Source organism: Triturus cristatus, chromosome 9 (assembly GCF_964204655.1).
Source record: "Triturus cristatus chromosome 9, aTriCri1.1, whole genome shotgun sequence".
NCBI classification, from domain to species: domain Eukaryota; kingdom Metazoa; phylum Chordata; class Amphibia; order Caudata; family Salamandridae; genus Triturus; species Triturus cristatus.
Genome location: NC_140592.1, coordinates 742,185,012 through 742,198,668, shown reverse-complemented (window position 1 = coordinate 742,198,668; position 13,657 = coordinate 742,185,012). Strand labels below are relative to the sequence as shown.

General features: G+C 43.8%; 1 protein-coding gene and 1 long non-coding RNA gene across 3 annotated transcripts in view; one reads left to right on the top strand and one right to left on the bottom strand.

Annotated features, from left to right (window-relative positions):
* The window catches only part of LOC146798700 (uncharacterized), a 348,412-nt gene extending 337,218 nt beyond the window's left edge, over nucleotides 1–11,194 (bottom strand). Inside the window, exons 1-2 of the long non-coding RNA XR_014968751.1 lie at nucleotides 11,100–11,194; nucleotides 2,488–2,571 (exon numbers count right to left, since the gene is read on the bottom strand). This is a non-coding gene — a long non-coding RNA (uncharacterized LOC146798700). The remainder of the gene's footprint in view (nucleotides 1–2,487; nucleotides 2,572–11,099) is intronic.
* RCOR2 (REST corepressor 2) overlaps nucleotides 1–13,657 on the top strand; it is a 224,197-nt gene that overhangs the window by 100,721 nt on the left and 109,819 nt on the right. For both annotated transcript variants that reach the window (XM_085626014.1, XM_085626013.1), the window contains exon 4: nucleotides 8,511–8,591. In XM_085626014.1, the coding sequence (XP_085482140.1) occupies nucleotides 8,511–8,591 (81 nt within the window). The remainder of the gene's footprint in view (nucleotides 1–8,510; nucleotides 8,592–13,657) is intronic.

The following is a 13,657-nucleotide window of genomic DNA, read 5'->3' as shown; positions in this document are numbered from 1 at the left end:
CAATTACACCAAGAGGACTCTAGTGTGGATGAGGAGACTAGAAATATAATGCAAGACTAACAGAGCATTATTTAAAGTTACATGCATCCCAGAAAGACCGCTCCCTCTGTTATTTTCCCAGCAACTACACATTCTCGGCTGTAATCTTGGAACGGATAAAAGCCATACAAGACAGCCAGTGTGTGTGTGTATGTGTCATCAAGCATGCATTATAACGCACCTGTTACCAAGCATGAATCATGACGGACCAGTGGCCATTTTGGTTGTTTTACTTTACCGTTTCAAATTTTTAAATACGCATTGGAAAAGACAATATGTTGGCAAACACTTTATAAAGAAAGAAAAGGTAATTTGGCTTTGCTAGTGCTTTATTCTTTTCTTGTAACTTCTGAGGAATAAAACTGTTGAAAGTTGTAGAAATAGTTATGTGGCAAGATTCAAACAAGACTCCACTAGACTAGTCTCCTGTAATCTCAAACAAAGGGTAAAAGTGGCTTTGTTAATGTCACCATAGTTTAGGATGTTGGTAACAGGCAGAACACAAGATATACATGTATAGATAGTTACATCCACAATACGGTTTGGGCTTATATCCGTGCCGACAGTCAAGCCGTTTAGCCCCTGCATAAAACCAGCTGCACAAACAGCTGAAAAGGGCTCTCTAATAGCCCTTTCCTGTACGTGTCTATGTGCATGCCTAGTGTGTGTGTGTGATGACAATAGCTCTAGCCGGCACAAAACCTTTAAAAGAAAGAGGGAGTGGGTGAGGGAGAAAAAAAAACACACACCCATTGTTAAACTCTCACATTTTGATTGAAACCTTTGGTGTGTCTGTTTTTAGAAAAGAATACAAAGATTCTAAGCTAAAAAAAAAATGGTCTGAGTAAATCTTAGACGGGGGTACCAGGTACAGAGCACCATCGGACTATCAACAGCCCATCGAAGGCTAGCCGTCAATTTCTTGGTCATCTGTGGCTATCCGTTCTGGGATTACCTCTAGCCTCTAAAATCAACTCAAGTTAATTTAATACTCCACAACAAAACATGCATTCTGAACAATTAATTCCAGAATACATCACTTTTCATGTCCCCAAGGCATTCACCTGAGCCCAGAGTTGTAAATATGTATTCTACTCGTGTATTTTGTTTTTTGGTAACGTATAAGTATGTAAATCTCCTTATGTTACGTACTTGGTTCTATTGCAAAGCGCTCTGACACCATTGGGTATAATAAATAAATGACAATCGGTAACACCATTCTGACGTCAAGTAGCTTAAATTGGCTTCGCGTTGATGCAAAGGATACATTTAAAACACGATGCCTAGTCTGACTGCAACTACGCTGTTAAATGAAGAGGCAGGAAGGGAAAGCGATGTCCTTCTGGCATTGTGAACTAATTCCAGCAATATATGCACAAAAACGAGGTAATAATTCACACAAATTGCATACTGGAGTGTGCCTGTTGTGAGGCTGCGCTAATGCCTCCAAGTACACTAGTTCTGCCACCATCATAGGATTGAAAACTCTGGGGCCACATCCATCACCCCCAAAACCCCTCGCGCATTAACGTAAACTTGCTAGCCACGAAGAACAAGCCCGGCGGAGCGTGGCGCGCGCTTGGTGGGGGAGCGCATTCCAGGCGGGGGAGCGGACCCTTTGAAGTGCGATGCCAAACGGATTGCATGGCGGCACGATGCGCGTGATTGTGCGCGTGCTTGCCATGCAATCCGCTTTTCGGAGCACTTTTAAATGCCCCTTACTATAGTCTCGCTTTGCGATCGCTTACGCGATAGCAAGGCGAGACCGAAAAAACAGTAATTCCACTCATTTTATTTGTCCAAATTTCATTGTGCATCACATTCAAAACGCCTGCGTATCCAAAAAATGTCAAACTCCTTTTCTAAATATTATGCAGCTCGTTACCATTTGTTTAGTCTTTTTAGGTCTCGCCTTGCTATCGCGTAAGTGATCGCAAAGAGAGACTATAGTAAGGGGCATTTAAAAGTGCTCCGAAAAGCGTATTGCATGGCGAGCACGCGCACAATCCCGCGCATCGTGCCGCCATGCAATCCGTTTGGCATCGCACTTCAAAGGGTCCGCTCCCCCACCAAGCGCGCGCGCCACGCTCCGCCGGGCTTGTCTTGTTAAAGTAAGCAACTTTCAATCCAACACTCAGGAGGAGTCCGGGTTACAGTAATCCCTTACCAGTCAACCCGGGAGCGACGATAGCAGGGTTTAGGCGTGGCAAACAGACAAACATTTCAAGATTAAGCAATGCAGCCCCCGGAGTACGGCATTTATCAAAAATGTGGCAATGTATCTCAATTCCTTCCATTCCAGGAGCGGGCAAATCGCCAAATTAAAAGCTCCACGGCAACCAAAACTAAATTAGACCTAGCACCCCTTTTAAACGGAAGACGGGGGAGAGAGAGAGAGACTACAAGCCTGACAAAGCCCATAACCCACGTTTATCAGCGGAGACTCACGTTTATCAGCAGACATCGCCTCGGTTTTCGAAATCGATGCTTTAATCCTCACAATAGGTTGCCACACGTTAGGTTCCAAAGACACTGCCCAACAAAGACAACTCTTGTAACTAAAACAGTACTTCGTGTCAGAAATATTTCATAAAAAGACCACAGAAAAATCATGCAAGAAACAGGCTTCGCTTATCTTCTTACGTTAAACAGTGGTTATAGGAAATTTTAATTTTTAAAATTCTCACGAGCTGACTTGCAAGCAGTTGACCAGTGTTCGCAGCCGATATTAAGATAGTTTGAGCAAGAACACCGAAGGAAACAAATTTGAGTACTGGCTGGAAACAGCTGGCTTTTTCCTGACAGACAGGAAGCTGATGGGGAGACAGGGTGAAATAATTGCGGAGAGGATACAGACTTCACTTCTGGCCACTGAGTCACGGCTCACAAAGTAGCCTGTTGTGGCTGCTGAATCTCATGTTGCTGCAACTCTACCTCCCTTCCAGTCCCCGTACATTCCCTCTACCATCTGCTTCAGCAAACACCTGGCAGCCTCACGACTAAAGGACAAGCCTACCCCATGATATGCAAGCGGTCGGGGGCAGCGAGAGTGATCAATATCTTGCAGAAGGTATTAATTAAACTTCTCTTTAAGTTTCCTTCAATGGCCGAAACTGTGGGATACAAATTAATATTTTGAAAGTCCTGTGTTTTTTTGCCTTGCATGACATTCTGCTCCACAAGGGAACCAAGCTCTCAGGAAGACCCACAGCGTTGAGACTGGAGGCCTTCATCGTTGACAGAGCACCCTTGCACCTCTCCTCCCCCTTTTATCGGCAGGGTATTTTAGAGGCCAGGGTAAGGACCCGGAATACCAGATTTACTGCCCTGGGCACTGCTGATCACAGAATCAATTTGAGGGGAAAAGGCTCTGGACTCAGCCACATTCCTACAAGACTTAACACAGCTTCCAATCCATACACTGATCCAACTGTAAATCGAATCACTAGCTCCTCCAAGGAAGAGGTGTTTAGCAAATTGTAACTATCGCCTCCCCAGCTTCCACTCAAACAAGAACCCCCCCCTCTTGGGCCCTTTACCTCAACAGTGCTCAACCCAAGCAAGGAGTAGGATGAGTCTGTACTAGTGCTTTCGGAGTCCGAGTTGTCTGCATATTTGGTATCAAGCATGAAGACATCCTTTTGAGGATCTGCCCCTGTGACCACCTGACCGTAGTTTCATTTAGAAAGGAGGTATACAAGCATTTGCAATGCAATAGGTCTCGCATTTACGCGAGTTTGAGCTATTGACATTGCAAATGACAATGCCTTTTATTTTTGTTTTCATTTTTAAAACATAACTAAAAGGCATTGTCATTTACAATGCCAATAGCTTAAACTCGCGTAAATGCGAGACCTATTGCATTGCAAATGCTTGTTTCAAGAATCCTATGTAGATTTTAGGCCATTTTACCTGAAGTCCCCTAAATACATAATACAGTTCATATGTCATTAATTTTGATAACTCTTTAATGACGTGAATCTCCATGTAAACCTAAGGAAGACAGCTAGCCTACAGACTTCAGTAATATGTTAATGGTTGAAATTAAGTTAGTGCTTGCGTCACTTGATTGTAGCACCATTTTGTTGGATGCGCTGATCACCGATAGATGAACCATAGGCTGGGTATGATAGTTGTATGTTAATAAACCAAAAGACTGAATCAAGGATATTAAGAAGCGCAAATAAACGTTCAGGAATAACAATAAATGTACTTTTATCTGTGAAATTCCACAATGTAATGGAACCAAAGAGGGCCAGCGCGGTGAAAAAATCTCAGTAGGTGTACATTAGCAAGACAAGGATCAATCCTGGGCTGTCTGCTAATTCAGAAGGTTGCTGTGTGTTCCATCAAGGTTGCATGGCCGTAATACTGAATGCTTGTAGCACCAAGGAGATGGTATTACTCAAGCCTCTTACCTGGTGTAGATCATAGATTGTGATTGCAGCGAATATTTGGCTCCTCGTTCAGATCTTAAACTAGTGTATGATCGAGGTTTAAAAAACACAAGGTACCAATAGTAGCTGTTGTCAGTTTGTGTTGCAGAGTAGATTTACATGCCTTTGGCCCCGCCTTACTATGTAGCACAGAGTAGTCTTGATTGCATGTCGAACTTTTAAAGCAAAGGCCGTGGCCACAGAATATGACCATATCTACGGCCTGGTGAAGCATTTGTAACCGGCAGGTATTTTCTTTTTTTATTCAAATACTAGATAAAGGATTGACGACTATGTATGTTCATTCTCTGTCAGGAGGGTGGCTGAGTCAAGAAGATACCTGGTAGAACAAGTCTTCTTAGGCTTGATTGTTTCTCCACCATTGATTATTTTTGTCTGGTACTTCCATTGCTGCAACCTGTGCTCCATGCTGAACCGACCTGCTCATCTTTGTTGTCGGAGGAATCCACAGGCCTTATTGCTGTTTACGGATCTAATAACCGCTTAAAACACATACGTTTAAGTTGGATTTGTGGTCACGATTTTTTGGTCGAGTCTGGGCAGCGCATGCACTGCTCTGTAAGGCATGCTGTATTCAGATATGGACTTGAAGCTCCGCCCACACTCTACCCATATTTTTCATTGGCTCGTGTCATTCTCTTGTAAAAACTGTGACTTTTCATTGGTCAATTGACTTGGTAGTCCCTCCTTGGTACTGCCATGTCTCATTTTGTAACCTCCTATGAGGACACCCACTGTTGCATGTGTTGTTACTTGGTAGGCTTTAATTACAGAGTCTGAGTACTATTTGCTTAAATGTTTTTCTCTTGCCTGCTGTTGCAGCCAGGACACGTTCTCCCCCATCGCTCTTTTTTTTGTTTTTTTTGTTTAATAGCACGCAACGCTCATACAGTGGCAGCCCTAATGGTTTATTTGCGGCGCCAAACACGGCTGCATGTGTTTGTGGTTTTTATTTTTTTTTACTATTTCTTAACCCTTTTTTTCAAAAACGTGCTTAAGGCGCACTTTCACGTTAATGGAGATCGTGCCCCTTTCTTTAGACTAACGGCATCTAAAGAAAGGGGTGTGGCCGCGATTAAAGTAAAACCGCGTCCTGGGGCTTTTTTACAAAAAAAATCTAATTGTCAAGTTGACAAATGCTTTTTTTGTAAAAGCGCCCTGCACCCCTTTCTTTAGACACGGCTCGTCTAAGGAAAGGGGCGCAGCCGACATTAAAGTGAAAACGCCACATGGGCGCTTTTACAAACAAGCATTTGCAATGCAATAGGTCTCGCATTTACGGGAGTTTCGGAAATGCAAAATCTATTGCATTGCGAATGCTTGTTCTTAATTGTGTCCAATTGCATTGTTACTTTAGGCCTGTCCATGGTACTCACAGAGGAGCTTAACCCTGGGCCTGCTGCCAAACAGAGCTTTTTCAGAATGAATAGAGCATAGATTCTCAAACTTTGCATATTACTGCCATTGGATACTATCTCAGTGCCTTAGTGCCTCAGCCAAATTTGATAGATTTGGCCTAGTATTTACTGAGCCCGCTTCCTTCATTGAGTACTAACCAAAAACCTAGCAGTGTCACTGTGAGATGGAGGGGGATTCCATACAGAGATACAGAGGAGATGTAAAGAAGTGTCTGAGGGTGTCTTTTCTTTTGTGAGGTGATAGTGGATCAGAATGTCTGAGGTTGCTCTGTAATCTGTGCGGTGATGGTAGGGATGGAAATGTCTGAGGACACCCTATATTTCGTGGAGTGTTAGTAGGGATAGATATGCCTGAGAGGGCCCTGTATTCTGTGCAGTGAGAGTGAAGGGATTAATGGAAACGTCTGAGGTGTTCTTTATTTTGTGCATTAGTAATGTAGGAAATGATAGAAATCCTTGGGGTGTTGTATTCTGTTCAGTGGTAATGTGGTAATTTAGGGATGGATAGACATGTCTGGGGTGGTCATTATTCCAAGTTGTGTGTGGTAATGTAGGGAAGGTTAGACATGGCAGGGGTGGTCTTTATTCCATGTAGTGGTAATGTAGGTAAGGATAGATATGTCTGAGGTGGTCTTTATTCCATGTAGTGGTAATGTAGGTAAGGATAGATATGTCTGAGGTGGTCTTTATTCCATGTAGTGGTAATGTAGGGAAGGACAGACATGTCTGAGGTGGTCTTTATTCAATGTAGCGGTAATGTGGGGATGGATAGACATGCCTGGGGCGGTCTTTATTCCATGTAGCGGTAATGAAGGGAAGGATAGACATAGCTGGGGTGGTCTTTATTACATGTAATGGTAATGTAGGGATGGATAGACATGTCTGGGGCATTCTTCATTCCATTTAGTGGTAATGTAGGGAAGGATAGACATGTCTGCGGTGGTCTTCATTCCATGTAGTGGTAATGTAGGGAAGGATAGTTGTTTGTGATGGTCTTTATTCCATGTAGTGGTAATGTAGGGAAGAATAGACATGCTTGGGGTGGTCCTTTATTCCATGTAGCGGTAATGTAGAGAAGGGTAGACATGCCTGGGTTGTTGTATTCTGCGCAGTGGCAATGTCGTAATGTAGGGAGAGTTGAAAATCTTTGGGGTATTCTGTGCAGGGGTAATGTGGGGAGGGACAAATGTTTGGGGTGGTCGTTGTTCTGTTCTCTGGTAATGCATGGAGGGAGAGAAACGATTAGGGTGGTGTTTATTTCATGTAGTTGTAGTGGGAGGAGGACTACACGTCGCTGGTCTGTATTCTGTGCAGTGAGGTCATTTCTGAAAATATTCCTTATTCCACATAGCGATACAGTGAGGAAGGGAGAGGGAACTATGTCTAGGGGAAGGGGGTCTTTCTTCCATGTAGTTATAGTGAAAGGAAGTATAGAAATGGTCTGTGGTGTTTTTTATTCTGTGAAGTGATGCGGATAAGGTCCCTGCGAATTATATTTATTTCACAATCTTACTGTGAGCGGGATATAGAAATGTCTGGTCTGGGGATGTTCCTTATTCCGTGCAGGAAAAAGATGAATAGAAATGTTTAGGTTGTTCTTTATCTAGTTTAATGGTAGGAGGTGTAGACATATATAGGGGTGTGCTTTATTCTGTGAAGTGGTAGTGTATTGGGTGTTCTTTATTCTGAGCAGTGATAGTGAACAGAGGGATACACGTGTCTGTGTCTGTTCTGTATTCTGTGTAGTGATTCTGATAGAAACGTCCGAAAATGTTCCTTATTCCACGTGGTGATGTAGTGGAGGAGAGATGGCAGTGTATGGTGTGTGCTTTATTCCACGCCGTTATAGTGGAAGGTTGGGATAGGCTGGAGGTCTACATTATGTGCAATGAGAGTAATTTCTGAAAATGATCCTTCTCTCACAAAGTGATAGTGAAGAAGGGTTAGAGATGGCTGGGGTGTTCTTTATTCTACCTAGTGATGGTGATGAGAGGTATACACATCTGCGGCTGATCTGTATTCTGTGCAGTGATCCTGGTAGGCATGCTTGAAAATATTCCTTCGTCCACATGGTGACAAAGTGGAGGTGTTCTTCATCCCGAGTAGGAGGGATAGATGTCTGCAGCTGTTCTGTAGCCCTTGCAGTGATGGTCATTTCTGAAAATCATCTTCATTTCAGAAAGGGATACAGTGAATATGGGTTACAAATACCGGAGGTGTTCTTTATTTCGTGTACTGATAGTGAATGAAGGGATCTATAGGTCTATATGTGTTAACTATTCTGTACAGATAGTGATAGAAGTGTCTGTAAATGTTCTTTATGCGCATAGATTAGGTAGTAAGATGAAAGCCTGGGGTGAGCTGCAGGACAAGCGAGGTCAGCATTTTCTTGCATGGGAGAGTGTTCAAAGGCCCATTTTGGACCTTCACTTGCCTCGCTGTTGGCTCTCAGCATCGCCTATGGCTAGTAGGGTATAGGCCTGGATCCTGTTGTTCAGAGCCAGTCGCTTTTGTCATGCACTGAGGTAGAAGAGTCTGAGGCCGAGATCCAAGACATGCCTGCTTACACGTCTCTTTTCTCTCTATTCCTCTGCAGACAGCCCAGCTCGCTTCAGCAACAAGGAATTCAAAGGGATGCTGGTTTGGTCTCCCACCCCCTGCGTCTCTGATACAAAGCGTGAGTATGCACTCTTCCCGCCCTCCCTCTCCTTTGCATCATCTTTGCTCGGTGTGTGACTGATACTATGCCTCCACTCCTACGAGCCTTCTCACCTTCTATCTATCATGTTACAACCACCTCTCACCTGGCAATCTCGCGACCTCGTTTGGTGTCTCTTGTTTCCACCTCCCATCTCTTCGACACTACTCCTTCACCCTCCTTTCTCCGCCACGCCAACCTACCTCTGTTGGTTTATATTTTCCACACACTCCCATCTTCTGCTACTCACCAGCTGCTCTTCTCTGACTCCCTTTTATTATTCTCCTGTCCCTTTGTTCTTCCCTATCCTGAGCGCCCTCACTTCTCTTACATAACTGGTGAATGTGAGGTCAGCAAAAACATCGAAAGTGAGGACTTGTATACAAAAGTGGCTGAGGCAATATACTATCGCACCTAACACCTTAGTAGGATGGATTGGTAATAGCGCAAAGTGGACCCGGAACATCAGCCCCTTTTAACTTACAATCATGAAAAAAAATCCATTAATATTTACTGATTCAAATGGCTCAGCACCACAATTCAAATGGCATGTAACAAACTTTGTTCATAACAATTAAACACAGATTATATATATTTTAGCACACACGTTTTAGATAATTCCCAGCCTGTTGACTTTGCTTGGAAGAGACTTTTTTATTCATATTCTTTGTATTATTCTGTTTATAAAAAAATTTTCTTCTTAACTTCAAATGTAGTCAACGTGTTTAATCACTACAGACTTCTTCCGGACTTTATGTAGGATCCTTCTAAGTATAGTAATGTGGTGATATTGAGAGATTATTGGTACATGATTTTTCTTAGGAATCGCTTTATCATGCAATCCACTGGGGCTCAGTATGAGCATGTCAATCTATGCAAAAAATATATCCGTAGGCTGGGTGATTCCGGCATTAGTTGTTGACTCGACTGTTCGTGATGTTAACTCTTATTAAAGATGTTCAGGGCTTGAGGGTAGAGATTTTATAAGTCTTGTGGGTTTATGAAATTCGCAAACGAAAGATTGGTCCTGTGACTTATTCCCAATGTAGAAACAAGAAATCTGATGTACCATTAATCTCACAGTATCATCACATAACTATGCTAAGAAGGATCCATATATTTTTTTAAATATAAAGAATAATAAAAGAATATGAATAAAGAAGTCTCTTCCTAAATCAACATTCTGTAATTATATATAATGTGTATGCTGAAATATATAACATATGTGTTGAACTTTTATGAACAAAGTTTGTTTAATTGAAAAGTGAGGACGGGTTACAGAGAATACCGCCTTTTACTCAGTGGACACCGACTGAGGTAACTGCCTACCTCATTTCTTTGGACGAAATGAGGAATGACTCGAGCATCGCGAGAGTAAGCCCTAGCAAATGTCCCAGACCCATGCGTTACTAGTTACTTCAGTTCAAACTTTCTTCTTTAAATTCTGGGACTTGAAGTCGCATTAATTTCGTTATAAAACGAGGACAAAAAGTTCCAGAATTCAAAGAAAAAAATAACTTGGACTGGGATACCTCATCACGCACGGATCTGGGAAACTTGGCTGCAATGGCGATTCCCTACTGTTGCAACTGGTTTCTGTAGTGGCTAATGCGATCCATTTTGTTGGACAATCAGTAAAGATTCCGTAGACCCAGTCCATGCATGCCTCTATCTAGCACTTGTTTTTTCAAATCATACTACTCCTTGTAACTCAACAGTGCCAATGGGATTGATAAAAGCCGTGCTATTACAAAAATAACATAAAATGCCATGCGGCAGTGCAGCTTAAATCTTAATTCCACAATAACACAATTTTCTTACGGGCCTGGCTTTCCGTTTGTTTCATTGATGAGCGACAAGATGGTGATTTGTTTTTACTAGAATCGGAGCAGGCCCTGGAAATCAAGTCCAATTATCTGCAGTAAATGCGATTTTCCGGTGCCCAGCTAGTTTGTGCCATTGTACAGGTGCCCGACTGCAGTGATGGCAGGATAAGGCCTTCGACTGGAGTAACCACGCCCTTCCCTATTGTAGCCCCTTTTCTATTCGAAGATTCCCCTTCTGGCGCCAAACTGTTCCTGCCCTGGATTCATGCCAGTGTCGATGCCCTAAATCAGAAGAAGCCTATATTCTGCCTCTGTGCCAGGTTTGGGCCACTGACCCAAACTCACATTTATCAGCGAGAGCGCCTGTGTCATGTGAGGTTTACAGTTATCTATTTTTAGAACATCTCTACATGCTGGGATATGTCAGCCCATACTTAAAATGTTAAAATCGAAACTTAAAAGTCGCAGCAAGCAATGTAGAATGTGCCAAACACCCGGGCCCGCCGAACTCCAACCATAAAATTGCCTTCTGTTTCTGTCGTTGAGGCACATGTATCATAAACCATACAATTTTGTTGTCTATGTTTTAGGGGGCATCGGGTCAAACCCCTAAATCTGACACTTTTGCGAATGTAATTCTGAAAATAGAAAAACCGCTTACCGCCGCTTCCTAGAAGGCTCCCTTCAAATCCTGGCCGCCCCGGAAGAGGATTGATTACACACCGGAAGTAGTCATAGAGCGCAGCCGCCATCCACGGTTGTAATCGTATACTTGTGGTAGGGTCCCGTAGGGATCAGTTTGAGGAATATAGCGGTGAGCATTTTAGGACTACTGTACATATCTGGAACTGGCTGTGACCATATAGACATAGGGAAGGTTTTTTAGAATTTTCTAGCACAGAGAAAGGCGATTCTGATTTATACCGTACAAGGAGAAGGGGGCTACCGAGCCGGGAGCTTCTAACCGAAGCCTGATTGTCGAGAGGTTGTCCAGGCCATAGTCGCATAAAAACATGTTTGACAATAGTAACGAGGGTTGCATCCTGTCTCTAAAAAAAAAAAGAGCCGGTATGGAAAACGAATTCGTTTTAAAATGGATTATTTTGTAAGGTGTCAATTATCCCTCTACTTGCACTTAAAATTATTCAGTAAAGTAATAAACTTCTCAGATACGTTTCATCTTATTTCTTTGTGTGTTCTATTTCAGGTTTCTGTTTCCTATGGGCTAGAGTACTGGATTTCACCAATACTTTTATAGGCCTGAACTTATAAATACAGACCAGGCCAGTAAAAAAGGTCCGGTGGCAAATGTAGGCCACCCTTATTGTGCCTTAGGACCAGGGCTCAAGGAATGGTTTCCTAGAAAACGTTTATCCGGGACACCACTTTGAAGTTTACTGATTACATGGTGGAGTAGGTATCCAGTCATGGTTTTAGTTTTAGGGTCTCACCTACAAAGCGCATGTGCAAGACATTTACAGTTCAGTGGCCTTACAACCCACCATAGCATGCCATTCGTTTTTCCATTGTCACTCGAATTTGCAATCTTTCTTTTGCTTAGCTCCCATAGACTTCCCTACCTTTCTTGCGTTAGCTCCTCCCTGGAGCATGGACAAAGTATGTGTTCTTCCTTGTGTTTTACAGCGCACTAGTTTTTTACTTTGTAAGTGTTTCGGTATTATTCCCCAAAATGGAGTGTGAAGTTGAAGTTGAAAGTGCTTACAAAGCGCACTGTGACCAAGCGGTTTCCTGGCGCTAATAGACTACACGGGGCAGATGGGGGGGGCAAGGAGGATCAGTGAGAGAGAAACGCTAGGGTAAACAGGTGAGTCTTGAGTGCCTTCCTAAAATGTGAGTAGGAGGTTATAGATCTAATAGAAAATGGAAGGTCGTTCCAGAAGCGGGGGGCAAGGACAGAGAACCTGGTGCCACCTGCTCTCGACTTGAGAAAGCGGGGGATGGTGAGAAGAGCCTGGCTGGAGGAGCGGAGTGTGCGACTGGGGATGTAAGGAGTGACCAACGAGTTGATGAAGAGAGGGGCAGTGTGAGCACGGGCCATGAAAACTATGCATCCCATTTTGAAAAGGGTGCGATGCATGATGGGGAGCCAGTGAAGGGATTTAAGGAGGGGGAAGGAGTGATGAAATTTGGGGAGCTGGTGAATAAGGCGAGCCGCCTGATTCTGGATGGTCTGAAGGCATCGCAGCTCGTAGGCGGGGACACCCGCATAAAGGCAGTTGCCATAGTCAAAGCGAGAGAGGACCATGGCTAAGACAATAATTTTAAGGGCATCCAGAGAAAAGAAACGAGAAATATTACGGATAATCCGTAATGATAGAAAACAAGAAGAGACAACGGAGCTGATCTGAGGGCGCATGGAAAGGTCCTGGCTGATTTTGATGCCAAGGGTTCTGACTGAAGCAGAGGGGGCCGGGTGGGAGCCAAGGCTGGGGGGGCCAGAAGGCAGAGGACCAAGGGCTAGAGGTCCCACCAGTCAGAATCAGCTCCGTTTTATCCGGATTGAGTTTAAGATGGTTTAGACTCATCCAGTCAGAAATAAAGACAAGTGTACTTTGAAATTTGGGAAGGGGGTTAGGAGAGGAAGAAAGATCAAATATTAACTGGAGGTCATCCGCATAGTTATATACGGAGACCTCCGATTTGAGCAAAGAAGCAATGAGGGGGTAGATGTAGACGTGGAAAAGAAGAGGGGAAAGGGAGCAACCCTGGGGGACCCCGCAGGACACCGTGCGCGGCGGGGCAGAAAAACCAGAGAGCTGGACAGCCTGCGACCGGCCTTGGAGAAGTGACGCGAGCCAAGATAGGGCGGTGCCCTGGATGCCCGCCGCCCTGACGCGATCGAGAAGGATGGAATGGTCGACCGTGTCAAAGGCGGCGGAAAGATCAAGAAGCACCAAGGCTTGAGGGCAGTTGGAGTCCGCCTTATTCTTGAGCTCGTCCAGGACAGAGAGAACCACTGTTTCGGTCGAATGAACCGGACGGAAACCAGCTTGGTGGGAAGCCAAGAGATGGTTATCCTCAATGTATGTAGACAGGCAAGAGGTGATGTAACTCTCAAAGATCTTGCCTATATACGGGAGCAGAGAGATAGGCCTGAAATTAGAGGGTAGGGTCGGATCCGGGTTTTTTTAAGATAGGGATGACCGTGGCTGATTTGAATTGAGACGGCACAATTCCCTGAGATATAGATGAATTTAA